Consider the following 18,875-nt stretch of genomic DNA (forward strand, 5'->3'; position numbering starts at 1 on the left):
ATTAAAGTTTGGTAACTTAAAAGTTCTCTCACAAGCTTAACACAAACAAACCTACACACCCTCACACCCATATACATTGTACTGTGGTTTCATTAATATTTGTGGGCATCAATTTTTGTGGATTTAGTAAAATTCACAGTTTCTAGGATACGTTAATTCTTGGATAATGGTCCTAACAGAAAAATCAAAGTACTGAGACAGTACTGAAAGACGGGGTCAAAATAATTTTCATGCTAGATATCACAAATGTGATATTTTTTTTTTACGAGTTTTAATATTTTTTTTAATCAACATACTAAAAACAAACTGTGAATAATATAAATTTGCGTTTTTCATTTAATTAATTTGAAGTGGAAATTTCAATAATTGCCAAGTCTTGAAACCTTTTTGAACTGTCCGAATTTCACCTGGTCTGAATTAATATCCTTCCAGAAGTAAACAATGGATGATGCGTACACAGTCGTAATACTACGCAGGAGAGTACTTTGTTTACTAGTGTGTTTTACAATCAATATTTTGAGTTTACATTTACAAAATGCTTCATTAATTTGATTTAGAAAAAAGTTCATATCATTTTCTTCAGTTTGATACATAATGTTTATATTTTGATCACAACAATATCTGCACACTCTTTCATATGCTTAGATTTAATTCATGTGTTATCACCACGGTTTCCGTTTTGAGGGCTCTGACAGTAAACTAACAGACGGGGTCATGTGACCCCGTCTAAAAATTGTCTATCATCTTTTCATTTTTTCTCTCGTTTCTTTGGGATTGAACACTTAAGTTGTTCGAGAAAACAAATTTAAAACATTTACGCCTAATGACCATCCTTTAGGGGTATCCGCAGATTGCTAAATGCATTGCATTGACAGATCTATGTGTTGTTTGTTTAGGCCATAATAAATAAATTGCTAGATTCTCATCCGAATTTTTTTAAAAGTCGAGGCGGGCGGGCGGCTTTTATTTTATATTTTTTATTTTTTTCAATTTTGCAGATTTTTTATTGACTTGGTCAATCAGTGTAATCTTATCTACAATACCCGAATAAAGGTTATAGTAAATGTTCAGCTATCTCTTACTTCACATCATCACCAATCTTTTTTAAGCAATGACTTGTTTAAAATATATACGCATGTATTACAGCAATTACCATCTTTTCAGCTGTCAAAATCATGTCGACTTTCGCGGGATTTAAAACGAAAGTAGAGTGGTAGATGAATACCGATCCCGATCAGAATTACGATGAAGAAAAACAGAAATTTAAAAAATCGTATAAAATCGGGGCGGGCGGGGATGAGAATCTAGGAATATTTTTATTATGGCCTTATCTCTGTGCAGAATATTAAAACATTTTTACTCAAAAAGTTGAGATAATTATGTAAAATTATTTCTTATTATAATTCCTTCTTTTTTTTTTTTAATATTCTTAAAATGATATAATACGTCTTTAAAGTCAATCTATTAAGAAAGGGGGATATTTAATATATATTATTGAAAGCTGGAATGGGCTTTTTAAAGATTTATCAAAATGGAGGAACCAAACTTCGATGAACATCTGATTTCGGGGATCGACTTGACAACGAAATCCACGAAAATTGGTGCTCCACGAATAATAATGAAACCACGGTATGCTCTATCCGCTCTTCAGGCTGTCGCATGATGGGAAAATAACCTCACCCTTTAGTCAAATAGCAAAGCAGAGAATGGGTGTTTTGACTGTCACACCATTGACAGGAGCTTTTGATTCATTCATTTTAAGCCCATTGATAAGACAGGTCATCACTCTTAGTAATCTGCCAACTCTTGATATTTAATGACATTAAATTATTATTTATACACAAATTGTCTTTTCTAGCCTTTGTGACTGAACTAAATTTGTTGCATTTTATTTTTTATGTAACCAGGATGTGTTTCTATAAATAGTTTTTGTCTATGGGGTATTTTTTGGATTAACCAATAAGAAAAGAGTAGCCAGGGGCATTGATGCCTAGAGGGGGAGTCTGGCAATTGCAGTTGGAGCCTAGAAGTCACGGACTAATGTGAAGAAGCTATTATCTTTGATTTTCTCTACCATTCACAATATGGATTACTTTTAAAACCTGTTATGCGTGTGTATTAGATGTTTTATATATTATTGGAACTTTTGACGTTTATATTTAGTGTTTCCGAGACGAATTCAACTGACTTTGTGTTTCATAATAATAACGTTACGTAACTTCGTAAGATGGGACCTAAACGATCCACAAGACCTGCCCCGTATGATCCAGAACTCCCCGCAAACTGGCATGTTTCCCGGTTGAAAGAGTTTTTGAATAATCGCGGAATAAACTTCCCACAGACCGCACGTAGATCAGTGTTGATACGTCTAGTGGAACAAGAGTCTATTAATAGAACAGAGACAAGTGCGCGATCCCAGAGTTCCGTGCAGCACAACAACAATGGCGGCAGTCGAGAACTGATAGACATTGTCACGAAGCTGACTTCTACAATACAGAACTTACAGCAGAATGTAATCAGTTTGACTTCCAGAGTAAACACCTTGACTTCGACGTCTCTATCTGCGGATGTGAACTCTAGACACAGCGAAATTACAAATACACCGCTGCTAAATTCCACGATCACAACGCCGACGGTGAATCCAACTGTAAGTGTAACAACAGCTCTAGATCCTAGCAGTGGACAAAATGTGGCCACTACCGAAATATCAAACAATTTCAACATTTCGTCCGCTATTACGGCCATGCAGACTTCAACATCACGCATTGTATCGGCGGCGGCCGGATCTGAAGCTCAACTGGGCAGGCCCGATTATACTAGGACTAGATATGGTTACGCAGCAGAATCTCTCCCTTTAGTGGAAACGATCTCTCCCCAACTAAGACAGCAGATAACGGCAGGTAAGGATGTTAATCTTGCTGCCTTATTAATTCCTTATTATGCTCCTACAACAGAAGATAAAGCCACCGACACTAAAACAGATTATCGACTTCAAAGAGTCTTGACACTAGGGGAGTTTATACAGGCGTTCGGAATATACAAAAACATTATGTGTAATTCATACCCACAAAGGAGAACGGAATTGGATTTGTACGAGCGAGACATAGTGGAAATGGCCACACGTTACCCAGGTAAAGGGTTTTACGAATATCACAGACAATTTAGCTTAATTGCGGCTTCACATTTGAAGTTCAACAACATACTGGTGGACTGGTCAGTTCGCAACAATACGTTGTTCTGCAACATTTTTGCTAATGCCAAAGCACAAACTTGTTCATGGTGCAACAGCACTTTGCATTTGTCTGGATTTTGCCCTCTGTCTAAGACATCTGTGGACAGAAAACAAGGGGATAGAGACATAGATTCATATGGAAGGAAACGTCATTTCAGTGCAGGAAGAGAGATTTGTAACAACTTTAATGGGGCAAAAGGATGTGCGCTTGCTCGTTGTAGGAATGCTCATATTTGTATTGATTGTAAGGGAGATCACTCTAGATTGAAATGCGATAGTTCAAAAAACTCTCAATGGCCCCAAACTGGGGCCTCGAATCAACAGAAACTGTGATTAGCAATCTCAATTCGGAGATCACCACACCTGTAAATATTGATGTACTACAAAACTTGCTGTTTGATCATCCAAATAAAACTTTCACAGACTATTTACTACATGGTTTGAAGCAGGGTTTCCACACAGGTATACAGATCATTCCAGATAAATCATTTGAATGCAAGAATTTAAGATCTGCAACGTTACAACCAGACGTGGTTACTGAGCTAATTCAAGTGGAGGTAAGCAAAGGATATCTTTATGGACCCTTTGACCAAATTCCCTTCTCTCAGTATCGCATTAACCCCATTGGAGTGGCTGAAAGCAAGTATTCCAAAAAGAAACGCCTTATCGTAGACATGTCAGCACCTCATAATGATGAAATGCATCCTAGTTTGAATGAGCTGATAGACAAAGAAGAATTCTCGCTAAGCTATGTTACCCTTGACGATGCTATTCAGCTTATAAAAAGTTTGGGGAAAGGAGCTCTACTGATAAAAACTGACATCACAGATGCATTCAAAATAATGCCCATATGTCACAAACTTTGGCCATATCATGGTGTAAAATGGAACAAGAAGTACTATTTCTTCAAACGCTTAGTATTTGGTAGTCGTTCTAGCCCAAAGATTTTTGACCATTTATCTTCAGCAGTTTGCTGGATTGCAGAAAATAAGTACAATATTTCCAATATTTTGCATCTTTTGGATGATTTTCTGGTCATCGTGCCTCAGAACAACAATGCAAGTGAAATAATGCAAAGATTCCTGGACATTTTCAACAAACTAGGCATACCTCTATCTGCAAAGAAAACTGAAGGACCTTGCACAGAGCTAGAATACTTGGGAATCTTTTTAGACACTGTACGTATGGAAGCTAGATTACCGAGAGAAAAGATTATAAGAATCTCTGAAATAGTAGAATCTTTTCTTCATCGCAAAGCATGCACGAAAAGGGAACTACTCAGTCTCCTGGGACATCTGAATTTTGCATGCCGGGTTATCCTTCCAGGACGTTCTTTCATTTCACATTTGATATCAGTGTCTACGTCTGTCAAAATGCTGCATCACCATGTTCATCTAACCAGCAAATACTCTTGGGGGCTTCACTCATTACTTCGTTCATTTGGCGTTCATTCCTGGGGAATTTTGCCCCCAATATTATTTATATTTAAATTTTGTGTGTCTGAAGTGGATTAGTTCGGTTTAAATACTTCGATTGTATAGTGTAGTACATGTATATAAGAATAGTTATATTTTATGCATCAAAAACAATGGGATTAGCCCATAGTTTGAACTCGAAGGTATTTTGTCTGGTTATGTAGCCTGTTGGGATCAGCCCCAGGCGCGATACACTCTTGGGATCAGCCCGGAGTGTGGGTTCTACTTTTAGCCTTAGGGATCAGCCCAAGGTTAGGTATCTTGTTTACATTCTCTCGGGATCAGACCAGAGGTCCGTCAGTTTTCTTGGCCTGCTGGGATCAGCCCCAGGCATATCACTCCTGGGATCAGCCCGGAGTGGCGATTTGTGCTTGCCTCTAGGGATCAGCCCTAGGCATGTTTCTTGTTGAGCGTCCTCTTGGGATCAGCCCAGAGGATTGTCTTGTTAGTAGCCTGCCGGGATCAGCCCCAGGCATTGTGCACTCCTGGGATCAGCCCGGAGTTGTTTTTGGTGCTTGCCTTTAGGGATCAGCTCTAGGCAGAATTGGGTCTAATTGTTTCGAGATCAGGTTGGAGTGGCTTTATTTATTGATCACAGTTAAGAGTTGGAAGGAAAGGTAGAGAAAGTAATGAGTAGCCCCCAGAGCGCCAAACAAGTATGAGTTTTGAGATTTACATTATTGTATATATTTTTTATATGTGTTCATGTTTTTTATGGATTTTGATATGTTAAAAATATTAAACCAACTGAACCTCATAAACCTTGTTTTGTTTTGTGTATAAATTGATATTTAATGACATTAAATTATTATTTATACACAAATTGTCTTTTCTAGCCTTTGTGACTGAACTAAATTTGTTGCATTTTATTTTTTATGTAACCAGGATGTGTTTCTATAAATAGTTTTTGTCTATGGGGTATTTTTTGGATTAACCAATAAGAAAAGAGTAGCCAGGGGCATTGATGCCTAGAGGGGGAGTCTGGCAATTGCAGTTGGAGCCTAGAAGTCACGGACTAATGTGAAGAAGCTACCCACCCTCCATCCCCTGCAGCGCCCTTGGCTCTCTTTGGGGCTGCTCATTAGTGTTCATTTTCATTCGGCGTTCATTCCTGGGGAATTTTGCCCCCCAATATTATTTATATTTAAATTTTGTGTGTCTGAAGTGGATTAGTTCGGTTTAAATACTTCGATTGTATAGTGTAGTACATGTATATAAGAATAGTTATATTTTATGCATCAAAAACAATGGGATTAGCCCATAGTTTGAACTCGAAGGTATTTTGTCTGGTTATGTAGCCTGTTGGGATCAGCCCCAGGCGCGATACACTCCTGGGATCAGCCCGGAGTGTGGGTTCTACTTTTAGCCTTAGGGATCAGCCCAAGGTTAGGTATCTTGTTTACATTCTCTCGGGATCAGACCAGAGGTCCGTCAGTTTTCTTGGCCTGCTGGGATCAGCCCCAGGCATATCACTCCTGGGATCAGCCCGGAGTGGCGATTTGTGCTTGCCTCTAGGGATCAGCCCTAGGCATGTTTCTTGTTGAGCGTCCTCTTGGGATCAGCCCAGAGGATTGTCTTGTTAGTAGCCTGCCGGGATCAGCCCCAGGCATTGTGCACTCCTGGGATCAGCCCGGAGTTGTTTTTGGTGCTTGCCTTTAGGGATCAGCTCTAGGCAGAATTGGGTCTAATTGTTTCGAGATCAGGTTGGAGTGGCTTTATTTATTGATCACAGTTAAGAGTTGGAAGGAAAGGTAGAGAAAGTAATGAGTAGCCCCCAGAGCTTTATTTATTGATCACAGTTAAGAGTTGGAAGGAAAGGTAGAGAAAGTAATGAGTAGCCCCCAGAGCGCCAAACAAGTATGAGTTTTGAGATTTACATTATTGTATATATTTTTTATATGTGTTCATGTTTTTTATGGATTTTGATATGTTAAAAATATTAAACCAACTGAACCTCATAAACCTTGTTTTGTTTTGTGTATAAATTTGATGTTTTTTGTTTGTATAGTTACAAATACCGGTATATACTATAGGATGAATAAAAAAATGTAGTTGTCACTATGGACAAGAAGTCATTACCCTGGTTGTTTGGTTGCCTGTTTGTTTTTAGGTCACCTGAGTAAACTCAGGTGACCTATTGCTATCCGTTTTCGTCCGTCGTCGTGCGTCGTCCGTCGTGCGTCGTCCGTCGTGTGTTAACATTTGAACATTTTCAGTTTCTTCTCTGCAACCACTGAACCAATTTCAACCAAATTTGGCACAAAGCATCTATGGGTGAAGGGGAACAAAAATTTTGAATTTCATGATCCCTGCCCCCCTGGGGCCTGAGGGGTGGGGCCAAAACCACTAAAATTAATGCAATCTTTAAAAATCTTCTTCTTTACTCCTGGACAACAAGCAGTCAAACTGTTTGCATGATTGTAATCAGCATTGAGTCCTCTACCAAAACTGTGAAATTCATGGCCCTGGGGTCAGGGGTTCTAGTGCTAGGGCGGGGCTAAATAAGTATATAGTGAAAATGCATTATTTCTTTGAAAATCTTCTTCTCTGCTCCTGGGTATTAAATAAACCAACTAAGTACATAGTTATGATGAGCAAGAGTGCCTCTACCAAAATTGTGAATTTTATGGCCCCAGGGTCAGGGGTTCTGGTGTTAGGGTGGGGCTCTATTGATTATATATAGTGAAAATACATGATTTCTTTGAAAATCTTCTTCTCTGCCCCTTTGTATTAAATAAACTAACTAAGTGCATAGTTATGATAAGCAAGAGTGCATCTACCAAAATTGTGAATTTTATGGCCCCAGTGTCAAGGGTTCTGGTGTTGGGGTGGGGCTCTATTGATTATACAGTGAAAATACATGAATTCTTTGAAAATCTTCTTCTCTGCTCCTAGGTATTAAATAAACTAACTAAGTGCATAGTTATGATGAGAAAGAGTGCCTCTACCAAAATTGTGAATTTTATGGCCCCAGGGTCAAGGGTTCTGGTGTTGGGGGGGGGGGGGGGCTCTATTGATTATATAGTGAAAATACATGAATTCTTTGAAAATCTTCTTCTCTGCTCCAAGTATTAAATAAACTAACTAAGTGCATAGTTATGATAAGCAAGAGTGCCTCTACCAAAATTGTGAATTTTATGGCCCCAGGGTCAAGGGTTCTGGTGTTGGGGGGGGGGGGGGCTCTATTGATTATATAGTGAAAATACATGAATTCTTCGAAAATCTTCTTCTCTGCTCCTAGGTATTAAATAAACTTACTAAGTGCATAGTAATGATGAGCAAGGTTGCCTCTACCAAAATTGTGAATTTTATGGTCCCAGGGTCAAGGGTCTGGTGTTGGGGCGGGGTTCTATTGATTATATAGTGAAAATTCATTAAATCTTTGAAAATTTTCTTCTCAGTCTCAGGGTATGAAGTAGATGAACTACCTATATAGTTATGATGAGCAAGGGCCCTAATCTTGCAGAATTGCGTATTTTAAGGCCCCAGGGTCAGGGGTGGGGGGGGGGCTCTACTTATATACTGAAAATGAATTTATTGTTTGAAATCTGCTCCTTTGTATTTATAAAACATTTATTTATTTTTTTGATAGGCAATTTTAAGGGTGCCTTTTAAAAATTTGTGCAATGTTTGGACCTAGGGTCAGGGGTTTATGTCACAGTGTTAGGGGCACTACTGATTATTGCTGAATATTACTGATTAGTTGGAGTGCATTTTTGTTCCCCTACCCTGCGTATGGGTATTCAGTTACCAAGCTAAGCAACTGTTAAGTGTATTGTTATGATGATCAATGGTGCCTCTTTCAAAATTGTGAATGCCATATAGCATCTGGCTTAAAACATGAATCAAATTCAATACACTGTAACTGGAAAGTTGTTGCATAATGCTCAGGTGACCTATAAGGCCCGTGGGCCTCTTGTTTTTACCTGCAGTTTCTAAAAGAGAGTTTGGGTACTGTTAAAAACCGCATATTTTTAAGGGGTCAAATTTCTGTGGTTTATGGAAAAAATTGGTGTGTGGGGATTTGATTTCACAGTGGAAGAAATGTGGTGATTCGCTTAAATTTTCATAAAGGACACAAATTGATGGGTCTCTCTGTACCCTGAAAACAATAAAATTATCCCTTATACAAAAAGTAATTGCAAGGCATATTTTTTTGTTATTCCAGTCCATCTGTCCTGTTGTCACAATTTCTTCTTTCTGTTATTCATCTTACAATTTAAGCAGTGACCAATTCATCCAAGTTTAAGAATATGTAATTTTGCAAATTCAGTAATTGATACTTATGTAGATATCACTAGTAATTGTTTGTTTGTAGTTACTAGAGGATGTACAGGAACATCTAGATATCACTATTGATTGTTTGTTTGTAGTTACTAGAGGATGTACAGGAACATCTAGATATCACTATTGATTGTTTATTTGTAGTAACTGGAGGATGTACAGGAACATCTAGATATCACTATTGATTGTTTGTTTGTAATTACTGGAGGATGTACAGGAACATCTAGATATCACTATTGATTGTTTTTTTTTGTAGTTACTAGAGGATGTACAGGGACATCTAGATATCACTATTGATTGTTTGTTTGTAGTTACTGGAGGATGTGTAGGAACATCTAGATATCACTATTGATTGTTTGCTTGTAGTAACTAAAGGATATACAGGAACATCTAGATATCACTAATGATTGTTTGTTTGTAGTTACTAGAGGATGAACAGGAACATCTAGATATCACTATTGATTGTTTTTTTTGTAGTTACTAGAGGATGTACAGGAACATCTAGATATCACTAGTGATTGTTTGTTTGTAGTTACTAGAGGATGTACAGGAACATCTAGATATCACTATTGATTGTTTGTTTGTAGTTACTAGAGGATGAACAGGAACATCTAGATATCACTATTGATTGTTTGTTTGTAGTTACTAGAGGATGTACAAGAACATCTAGATATCACTATTGATTGTTTGTAGTTACTAGAGGATGAACAGGAACATCTAGATATCACTATTGATTGTTTGTTTGTAGTTACTAGAGGATGTACAGGAACATCTCGTTTTCTCTTTTGATTTATTTTTTGTAGTTACTGGAGGATGTACAGGAACATCTAGATAACACTATTGATTGTTTTTCTCTGTAGTTACGGGAGAATGTACAGGAACATCTAGATATCACTATTGATTGTTTGTTTGTAGTAACTAGAGGATGTACAGGAACATCTAGATATCACTAGTGATTGTTTGTTTGTAGTTACTAGAGGATTTACAGGAACATCTAGATATCACTAGTGATTGTTTGTTTATAGTAACTGGAGGATGTACAGGAACATCTAGATATCACTATTGATTGATTGTTTGTAGTTACTGGAGGATGTACAGGAACATCTAGATATCACTATTGATTGTTTGTTTGTAGTTACTGGAGGATGTGTAGGAACATCTAGATATCACTATTGATTGTTTGCTTGTAGTAACTAAAGGATATACAGGAACATCTAGATATCACTAATGATTGTTTCTTTGTAGTTACTAGAGGATGAACAGGAACATCTAGATATCACTATTGATTGTTTTTTTGTAGTTACTAGAGGATGTACAGGAACATGTAGATATCACTATTGATTGGGTTTTTTTTGTAGTTACTAGAGGATGTACAGGAACATCTAGATATCACTTTTGATTTATTTTTTGTAGTTACTGGAGGATGTACAGGAACATCTGAATAACACTATTGATTGTTTTTCTCTGTAGTTACAGGAGAATGTACAGGAATATCTAGATATCACTAGTGATTGTTTGTTTGTAGTTACTAGAGGATGTACAGGAACATCTAGATATCACTATTGATTGTTTGTTTGTAGTTACTAGAGGATGTACAGGAACATCTAGATATCACTATTGATTGTTTGTTTGTAGGAACTGGAGGATGTACAGGAACATCTAGATATCACTATTGATTGATTGTTTGTAGTAACTGGAGGATGTACAGGAACATCTAGATACCACTATTGATTGTTTGTTGTAGTTACTAGATGTCAGGAACATCTAGATATCACTATTGATTGTTTGTTTGTAGTTACTAGAGGATGAACAGGAACATCTAGATATCACTATTGATTGTTTGCTTGTAGTAACTAAAGGATATACAGGAACATCTAGATATCACTAATGATTGTTTATTTGTAGTAACTAAAGGATGAACAGGAACATCTAGATATCACTAATGATTGTTTGTTTGTAATTACTGGAGGATGTACAGGAACATCTAGATATCACTATTGATTGTTTTTTTGTAGTAACAAGAGAATGTACAGGAACATCTAGATATCACTATTGTTTGTTTGTTTGTAGTAACTAGAGGATGTACAGGAACATCTAGATATCACTATTGTTTGTTTGTTTGTAGTAACTAGAGGATGTACAGGAACATCTAGATATCACTATTAATTGTTTGTTTGTAGTAACTAGAGGATGTACAGGAACATGTAGATATCACTATTGATTGTTTTATTGTAGTTACTAGAGGATGTACAGGAACATCTAGATATCACTATTGATTTATTTTTTGTAGTTACTGGAGGATGTACAGGAACATCTAGATATCACTATTGTTTGTTTGTTTGTAGTAACTAGAGGATGTACAGGAACATCTAGATATCACTATTGATTGTTTGTTTGTAGTAACTAGAGGATGTACAGGAACATGTAGATATCACTATTGATTGTTTTTTTGTAGTTACTAGAGGATGTACAGGAACATCTAGATATCACTATTGATTTATTTTTTGTAGTTACTGGAGGATGTACAGGAACATCTAGATAACACTATTGATTGTTTTTCTCTGTAGTTACAGGAGAATGTACAGGAATATCTAGATATCACTAGTGATTGTTTTTTTTTTGTAGTTACTAGAGGATGAACAGGAACATCTAGATATCACTATTGATTGTTTGTTTGTAGTTACTAGAGGATGTACAGGAACATCTAGATATCACTATTGATTTATTTTTTGTAGTTACTTGAGGATGTACAAGAACATCTAGATATCACTATTGACAAGGTGGATCCAAGTATGAAAGTTCCTGTCAACGAGTTTGATGGCAAAGTGACCTACGGTCAAAAACGCAAGAATACTGGTGAGTGGGGTTTTATTTTTGTATTGTTTGCAGTTTTTAAAAATGAAATTGTATTTGAGTCTTTCAAAGGAAGTGTTTTAAAATTCTACTTCAATATTACAAATCTGATCAAAAAGTGTATGCCAGAAAAATAAAACTGAGGTGCAATGTACAATAATGAATTTTTACACATTTTATGATGAGGCAGCCATAAGCTCAAATACCACATAATTTTACCTGATATAATCTTATAGAGCAAAGTTTGAAAAGAGCAATTTTTATCCAAGCTCATTATTCACTCATGGTGTATGACAAAATTGTTCAGTAAAAGTGCAATTTTTTCATCATTTTGCAATTTCTGGAATTGGCACCCCCCAAAAAGTTACTCTGTAGTATGGTGATAAACTGGGAAAAAAGCAATGTGAATGTTCCTGATTCATGGTATTTACCAAAAACTAAAAAAATTCATGAATTTCATTGTATCCAATACTGTAAAACGAGAAAATTTGGCGCACTACTAATTTTAGCGCCTTTGGCGCAAGAGCCCCTGAGCGCTAAAATTTATTGTGCGCTAAAGGATTTTTAAACATCATTTTTTGTATGGGTTCAAAACTTTTACATAAGTACATGTAAACCGGAACGCACGATTACGTAATGTCGAAGGGTCATTGGATTTTATATACACATTAGCACTGCACGTGTTCGGAAGACAGAAAGTTCTGCCAAATTATAATTTAATTAAACTATTGTTACCCCGTTAGTTGTTACCGATTGTCATCATTAGCACCTTCAAAGTTTGGCTTCTCGGCGTGTCAATCACCTCTCGCCTCGAGGTAAACAATGCAATCAAGCATTGCGATTGAGCTTGCAGAGAATACCTAATTAGGATTACCATTTTATCTTAGTAATTTTCTGTCGATGCATGCATTGTTTTAATGTGATTTAAATGAGTAAATACTCCATTTCTTTAAATTGAAAATAGAAATAAAATAAATTTTAACATTGTACCACGTCCATGTGATAGCAACATGTACAGCAGTAAACGTAACGAATGTTTACTGATATACAGGAGTGCTATTGTGTTTCCATGCTTGACAAACAATATCACATTTATATATTTTACTGACAAGCGCAAGCGCTAAAATTTATTTGCGCTAATGCATTCCCACTTGCGTTTGCGCTAAAATATGTATGCACCAAATTTTCTCGTTTTACAGTATTGAATCTTGAAATTAACCATTTAACTTCTTAACTTCATGCTGATAGATTGGAAAGAGGAACTGTGTTAACGACAGATGGACATTTCATTAAATATACCTCTATTCAGTGTTCATTTACATTCAATTCTCTATGGTCATATACTTCAGGCTTCAATAATTTCATCAACAGAAAATTCACACAACAGTTGAACTAAGTTCTATGTATCAGCAGTTTACTATAAAGTAAACATAAATCCAGACAAAAAGTCTCTGGTAGACGTGTTATGTATAAAGACCCATTGAAAACTCGCTGGTCATCTGAAAGAAATTCAATATAATTTTTGAAAAAGCTATTGTCATGCATGTGACCCTTTCATTGCAGTTATGTGAGATAGAAAAAAATGTACTTGCTAGGTAATCTTTATTTATGTGTGAAATCAAATCAGTAATGGGATTTAATATCATTTAATATATCACTTTTTATCAGACAGTGTCTTTTCTCATTTGATACTTGACTCCTTTGAAAGAGTTGTTTTTATAGTCATTACCATCATCAAGTTTCTGTGAAAATACATCATGTCATATAATGCTAGACTGAGATATTTTGATTGTGTACCCATTGATCTTTTAAAGGTAAACTGCTGATTCATACAAGATAAAATTTATCACTGGCTAAACTTAATATTTTATAAGTATAAACTTGACTTATATGAACTCATTTTACAATTGCATTTAAATCAATTTCTTATTACATGTAATTAAATAAAGTATAAAACGGCATTCTGAATGAGACAGCAGTTTAATCTATGAAATGACTAAAGGAACTTGGATATCACAAGACAAAATTTAGAAATACACAGCATCCTGGTTATATGGGTTTTACTGCAAAGGTCAGATCAGGGATGAACAGAAAATTTATCTTTATTATCCTCAAATTTGTGATTTTTAGCAGATGTAGAGGTGAACTAAACACCCCAGATTAAACCTAATTAAGAGGCATTATTATTGTGCAAAAATGCATTTGCCCTTCTGAAAAAGTAGAATTTCACTGTTTATCATTCTTTTATGAATTGTCATATTTTAATATGGGTTATAATGCCTGTCAAATTTTGACTGCATGATTTGCTTAATTTGTGTGCATTGCAATTGGAAAACAATAAACATTAGATATGACACAGCAAAACGGCATTTGATTGATAGGGAATGATGAACCTTAATTAAGGTTCTTTGACCATCTGATGAAGGGAGGTAACTATAACTTGATAAATGTTTATTAATTCCTTTATAATCTTGTGAAGTTCAAAGGCAATTCATGTCAATTTCGCCCCACAATTTCAGTGAGAAAAAAAAAATCAGACTTGTTTTTTCCAGAAAACTATTTCATTTCAAAGAGAATATTGAGGTACAATGAATCTTAGGAATCAAACCGACATTTAATTTTTATTTGCGCAATTCATTTTAATTGCACAAGGTTTGACCAAGAAATCCAACTTTTGTTTTGAAGGTGGAACTTATATTGGACATGCAGCATCCTTAGCACCTGCCGTGAAAGAGCTAGCAGATTTAGAGAAGAGAGCCCAGACTTCATTCATTGACTTAAAGTACAGAAAGTTCGTCCAGCGTTAGCAGACTGTTTCTTTGTGCACTTTATTGCCAATATGTTTTGACGTTTATTGCAATCTTTGATGGGGAAATCTATATGAAAAATAGTTTAAGTAGCAATTGGGAAAAAAATTGCTGGAATATGCATTTGTTAGCATTTGTCTGTTTCATGATTTCAGGTCAAATAAAATTGTCTTACAGTCATTTAGTTTATTCTGTATTCCCAACATGCCAATTATGTTTACTAGTACATTTAAGGATGAGATGAAGGTTTGTGGCTTAGCATTCCAGGGGCTTTGTCAAAATTTGTTAACATCAAGATTTGCAGTCCAAGAAATTCAACTGAATTTATTTAGACTGCATTAAGGAGGGATTCTTCTCATATTTCTTGTTTTTAGAAATTAAAGAAATTCCCATTGATTGAAGAAGACAGTATCACTAAGTGATGAGTTAAATTAAATTTGACCGTTTTATATAAGGCAAGGTCGAATCAAGGTCATTATCTTTTCCCTTTACTGTGGCATTGAAAATAAAATAATACTGTTGCCAAACATGCTAAGTTGAAATCTATATTTCCAAAAGAAACCACAGAGTCTGACACATCTGTTTCATATTTACATATTTTACATGAAAAAAACATTATATGATCTAACAACCAAGCTCTGTGATAAACATGATGACTTTAACTTTTCAATCGTCAACTTCCCTTACTTATGCAGCAATATACCTTCATCGCCTTTATATGGAGTTTTGATGTCTCTGAGTCAGTTGATTCGATACCCAAGAACATGCTCTACGTATGAACAATTTCTAGAACAAGGTAAATTATTGACAAACAAGTTGATGAAACAAGAATTTCAGCAGTCTCGTTTAATTGTCAGCAAATACAATTTATCACTGAGTCAAATGCTGACTGACGTTTTTCATACGTTTGCCCATTATTTATACACTGAATTGACGACAAATTTTTCCGAGCATGACAAGGATCAAGCACACGACGGGTGTGACCGATCGGCAGGGGATGCTCACTCCTTCATGGTACCTGATCCCAACCCTGATGTTTGGGAGGTCCATGTTTGCTCTGCTCCTGTTTTGTATTTTTTGAAATGGACTTTTGATCTTGAGTGCTGTTCGTTATCTCCATATGTTTCAATCCGTAAATTTGTAGGATATAATAGTTAATTTATATGCTTTATTAAATTTTTCTTATTTTCACATATTGTTAAATAGTCATATAAAGATACAAAATGATACAAAAAGATTTGATCGTTTACTAAGAGAGAAAAATATTTGGCTCAAATCTGTACTCACATAGGAAGATTTTAAAAGCTAGCATGATTTTAGTTTGTTTTGAAAATCAGTCGGCTCCTTAAATTAAGGTGTTTTACCCAAAAAGATTTATTCCAACAAACATTCCCATGTTGTGTTAATTGGTTGAATATAAAGACAGGTAGCTCAATTATACATACATCCAAACGACAAGAAAACGAACATTTCATTCGAAATTCAATAATCTTAGCCTCTCAGTTCCAAATATATATCTTTTTCTGTTTACACATTATTAGATAACAAAAATTAAGTTTTAAGCCTTAGAATACAAATCTTCAAAGACAGTGAAATTGAGCTGCTGTTGAAAACGTTCGCAACTACGTCCAGGAAAACCCATGGTATTTGTCAGGATCAACTTTGGTCAACGAACGATAACGCACTGCTTCTGTGTATAGATAATAATCAGATCGTATGATCCCCCATATATTGCCAACTGCTTGCTCATTGCCAACTGCCACTGCTGATTGATAGTGCATATTTTGTTTCCTTGAAGCTTGCATAGACCCGAGGACAATAAAAATATTACAATATCAAAATTGATAACATTAACCTAATTTGACTATACTGTAATAAAAATTGGGGAGGGGCAATTGGTTTTTCAATGAACGTTTTTGATATTGTAAAGGATTTTTGCGGGAAAAAGAGATTACTTGATCAAAGCGATCATTAATTGTTAATATTTTACAAGGTATATTTACAGGAAGTGTTTTATTTTTTCCATTATGCATTTTTTTTTCATTTTAATATCGAAATATATTTTTTATGTTATTATTAAATTATGGGTTAAAAATTTCTTTCTGAAACAAGTGCCCGTGTACACACCTTATAAATATACCATTCAAGATAGAAATTACAGAATGAGGTAAAAATTGCACATTTTGCAGAACAATTGTGTACCATTAGGCCATTACATGTCTGAATTAACGGTATTTTTGTATGTCAAGTCCTCATATCAAGAGATTTTTCTCACTTACACTCAGGTTTAAAGAACGTCGTATTTGAGTTTGCGTCGTCTGGACACACCGTTGCTTACAAAATCATTACTAATTTTTGAAAAATTTAAACTTACGATTTGTGGTTTATTCTATAGATAGAACAAGATGTGTTTGTGAAACACTATGCGCCCGGCGGCAACAAAGTTCTTAAAGGCAATTTTTAGCAAATGGTTCTCAGTCAAGGTGACACGATCATTGTCCTTGGTGTCATTTGAAAGCACTTAATTAGTGGAGTATGCATACCAAATATTAAGTTTCTGTCACCTATGGTTCAAAAGTTATTGCGAAAATTCGAAAAAAGCTATTTTTAGCATATAGGTCACAGTTAAGGTCACAAGGTCATTGACCTTGGTGTCAGTTGAAAGTGCTTGTTGAAAGTGCTTAATTAGTGGAATATGCATACCAAATATGATGTATTTATCTCTCACGGTTTCAAAGTTATGGCGAAAGTTCGAAAAAGCTATTTTTAGCATAAAAGTCACAATCAAGGTCACAAGGTCATTGACCTTGGTGTCAGTTGAAAGTGCTTAATTAGTGGAGTATGCATACCAAATATGAAGTCTCTAACTCTCACGGTTCAAAAGTTACGGCGAAGGTTAAAGTTGACAACAGACAGACAAAGAGATAAACAAACAGACAGACAGAACAAAAACAATATGCGCTCCGTATAAATTCGGGTGCATAAAAACTAGTCCACTAACTTTTTGATCATCCCTGGTACCTTGTGTAGGTAGAGGGTATATTTTGTTATTAAAATAAAAATGAGTAAAGTCAGATGTCCGTGACACACACAGACGCAGGCATTATAATTGCCTTATGGGCCAAACTTTTTTGCATTTTGATGCAAATTGACATGAGATCAGATTTATTTCCTAGGGTTAGGGTTATGGCAAGGGTTAAGGCTAAGGTTATAGGGTTAAGACTAGGGTTAGGGTTAAGGTTAGGGTTATGGCAAGAGTTAAGGTTAAGGCTAGGGTTAGGGTTATGACTAGGGTTAGGGTTATGACTAGGGTTAAGGCAAAGGTTAAAGGTTAAGACTAGGGTATGGGTTAAGGCTAGACTTAGGGGTAAGACTATGTTTATGGCTAGGGTTAGGGCAATGGCTAGGGTTAAGGTTAAGATAAGGGTTAGAGTTATCGCTAAGGTTAGGGTTAAGGCTAGGGTTTGGGTTAAAGCTAGGGTTAGGGTTATGGCTAGGGTTAGAGTTATGGCTAGGGTTAGGGTTATGGCCAAGATGAGGGTTATGGCTAGGGTTAAGGTTATGGCTAGAGTTAGGGTTAAGGTTAGGGTTAGGGCTAGGATTAGGATTAGAGTTATGGCTAGGGTTAGGGTTAAAGCTGGGGTTAGGATTATGGCCAAGATGAGGGTTACGGCTAGGGTTAGGGTTATGGCCAAGATGAGGGTTATGCCTAGGGTTAGGGTAATGGCTAGAGTTCGGGTTATGGCTAGGGTTAGGGTTAAGTTTAGGGTTAGAGTTATGGCTAGATTAAGGGTTATGGCTAGGGTTAAGATTATGGTTAGCCCCCACTTTTTTTGCAAAAATATACATTATATAGGCATTGAAAATTGGGATTTACCTTTTTTGTTGGTTTCGCCCCCCCCCCCCCCCCCCACACACACACACACACACTTTTGATTAGCCAACCACACACTTTCAATTTGCTTCCGACACGCATACCTTGCAAATTCCGCTTCGAATTCCGCAACCCCGCATGTCACCATTCCGCGCCCCCGTATATGGGGTTATGCACGGTGCTCAATGCTCAAGGAAAGGAGAAAGTATGAAAACTGTCCATTCTCTGAGAGAAAGAACTGTTCGAGGCTCGAAGGGTCGAGAATAATTTTTTTTTCTCTCACAGAATGGACATTTTTGGGAATTTATACTACTTAAAACATTTTCTCTTTTGTTAACTCAATAAACTGT

The 18,875-nt window shown here is 36.0% G+C and overlaps 1 protein-coding gene and 1 long non-coding RNA gene across 3 annotated transcripts in view; both read left to right on the top strand.

The window, feature by feature from the left end:
* LOC134235306 (ATP-dependent RNA helicase Ddx1-like) overlaps positions 1–14,831 on the top strand; it is a 135,763-nt gene extending 120,932 nt beyond the window's left edge. For both annotated transcript variants that reach the window (XM_062717435.1, XM_062717436.1), the window contains 2 exons: positions 11,727–11,847; positions 14,530–14,831. In XM_062717435.1, the coding sequence (XP_062573419.1) occupies positions 11,727–11,847; positions 14,530–14,651 (243 nt within the window). In that variant the 3' untranslated portion in view covers positions 14,652–14,831. The remainder of the gene's footprint in view (positions 1–11,726; positions 11,848–14,529) is intronic.
* Positions 5,848–6,669, top strand: LOC134235315 (uncharacterized). The gene is made up of 2 exons (XR_009985381.1): positions 5,848–6,458; positions 6,526–6,669. It is a non-coding gene; the product is annotated as an uncharacterized LOC134235315 (long non-coding RNA).
* Positions 14,832–18,875: the final 4,044 nt, after the last annotated feature.

This window comes from Saccostrea cucullata, unplaced genomic scaffold (assembly GCF_032062105.1).
Source record: "Saccostrea cucullata isolate Sc308-1 unplaced genomic scaffold, CSIRO_AGI_Scuc_v1 ctg634, whole genome shotgun sequence".
In the NCBI taxonomy this organism is placed as follows: domain Eukaryota; kingdom Metazoa; phylum Mollusca; class Bivalvia; order Ostreida; family Ostreidae; genus Saccostrea; species Saccostrea cuccullata.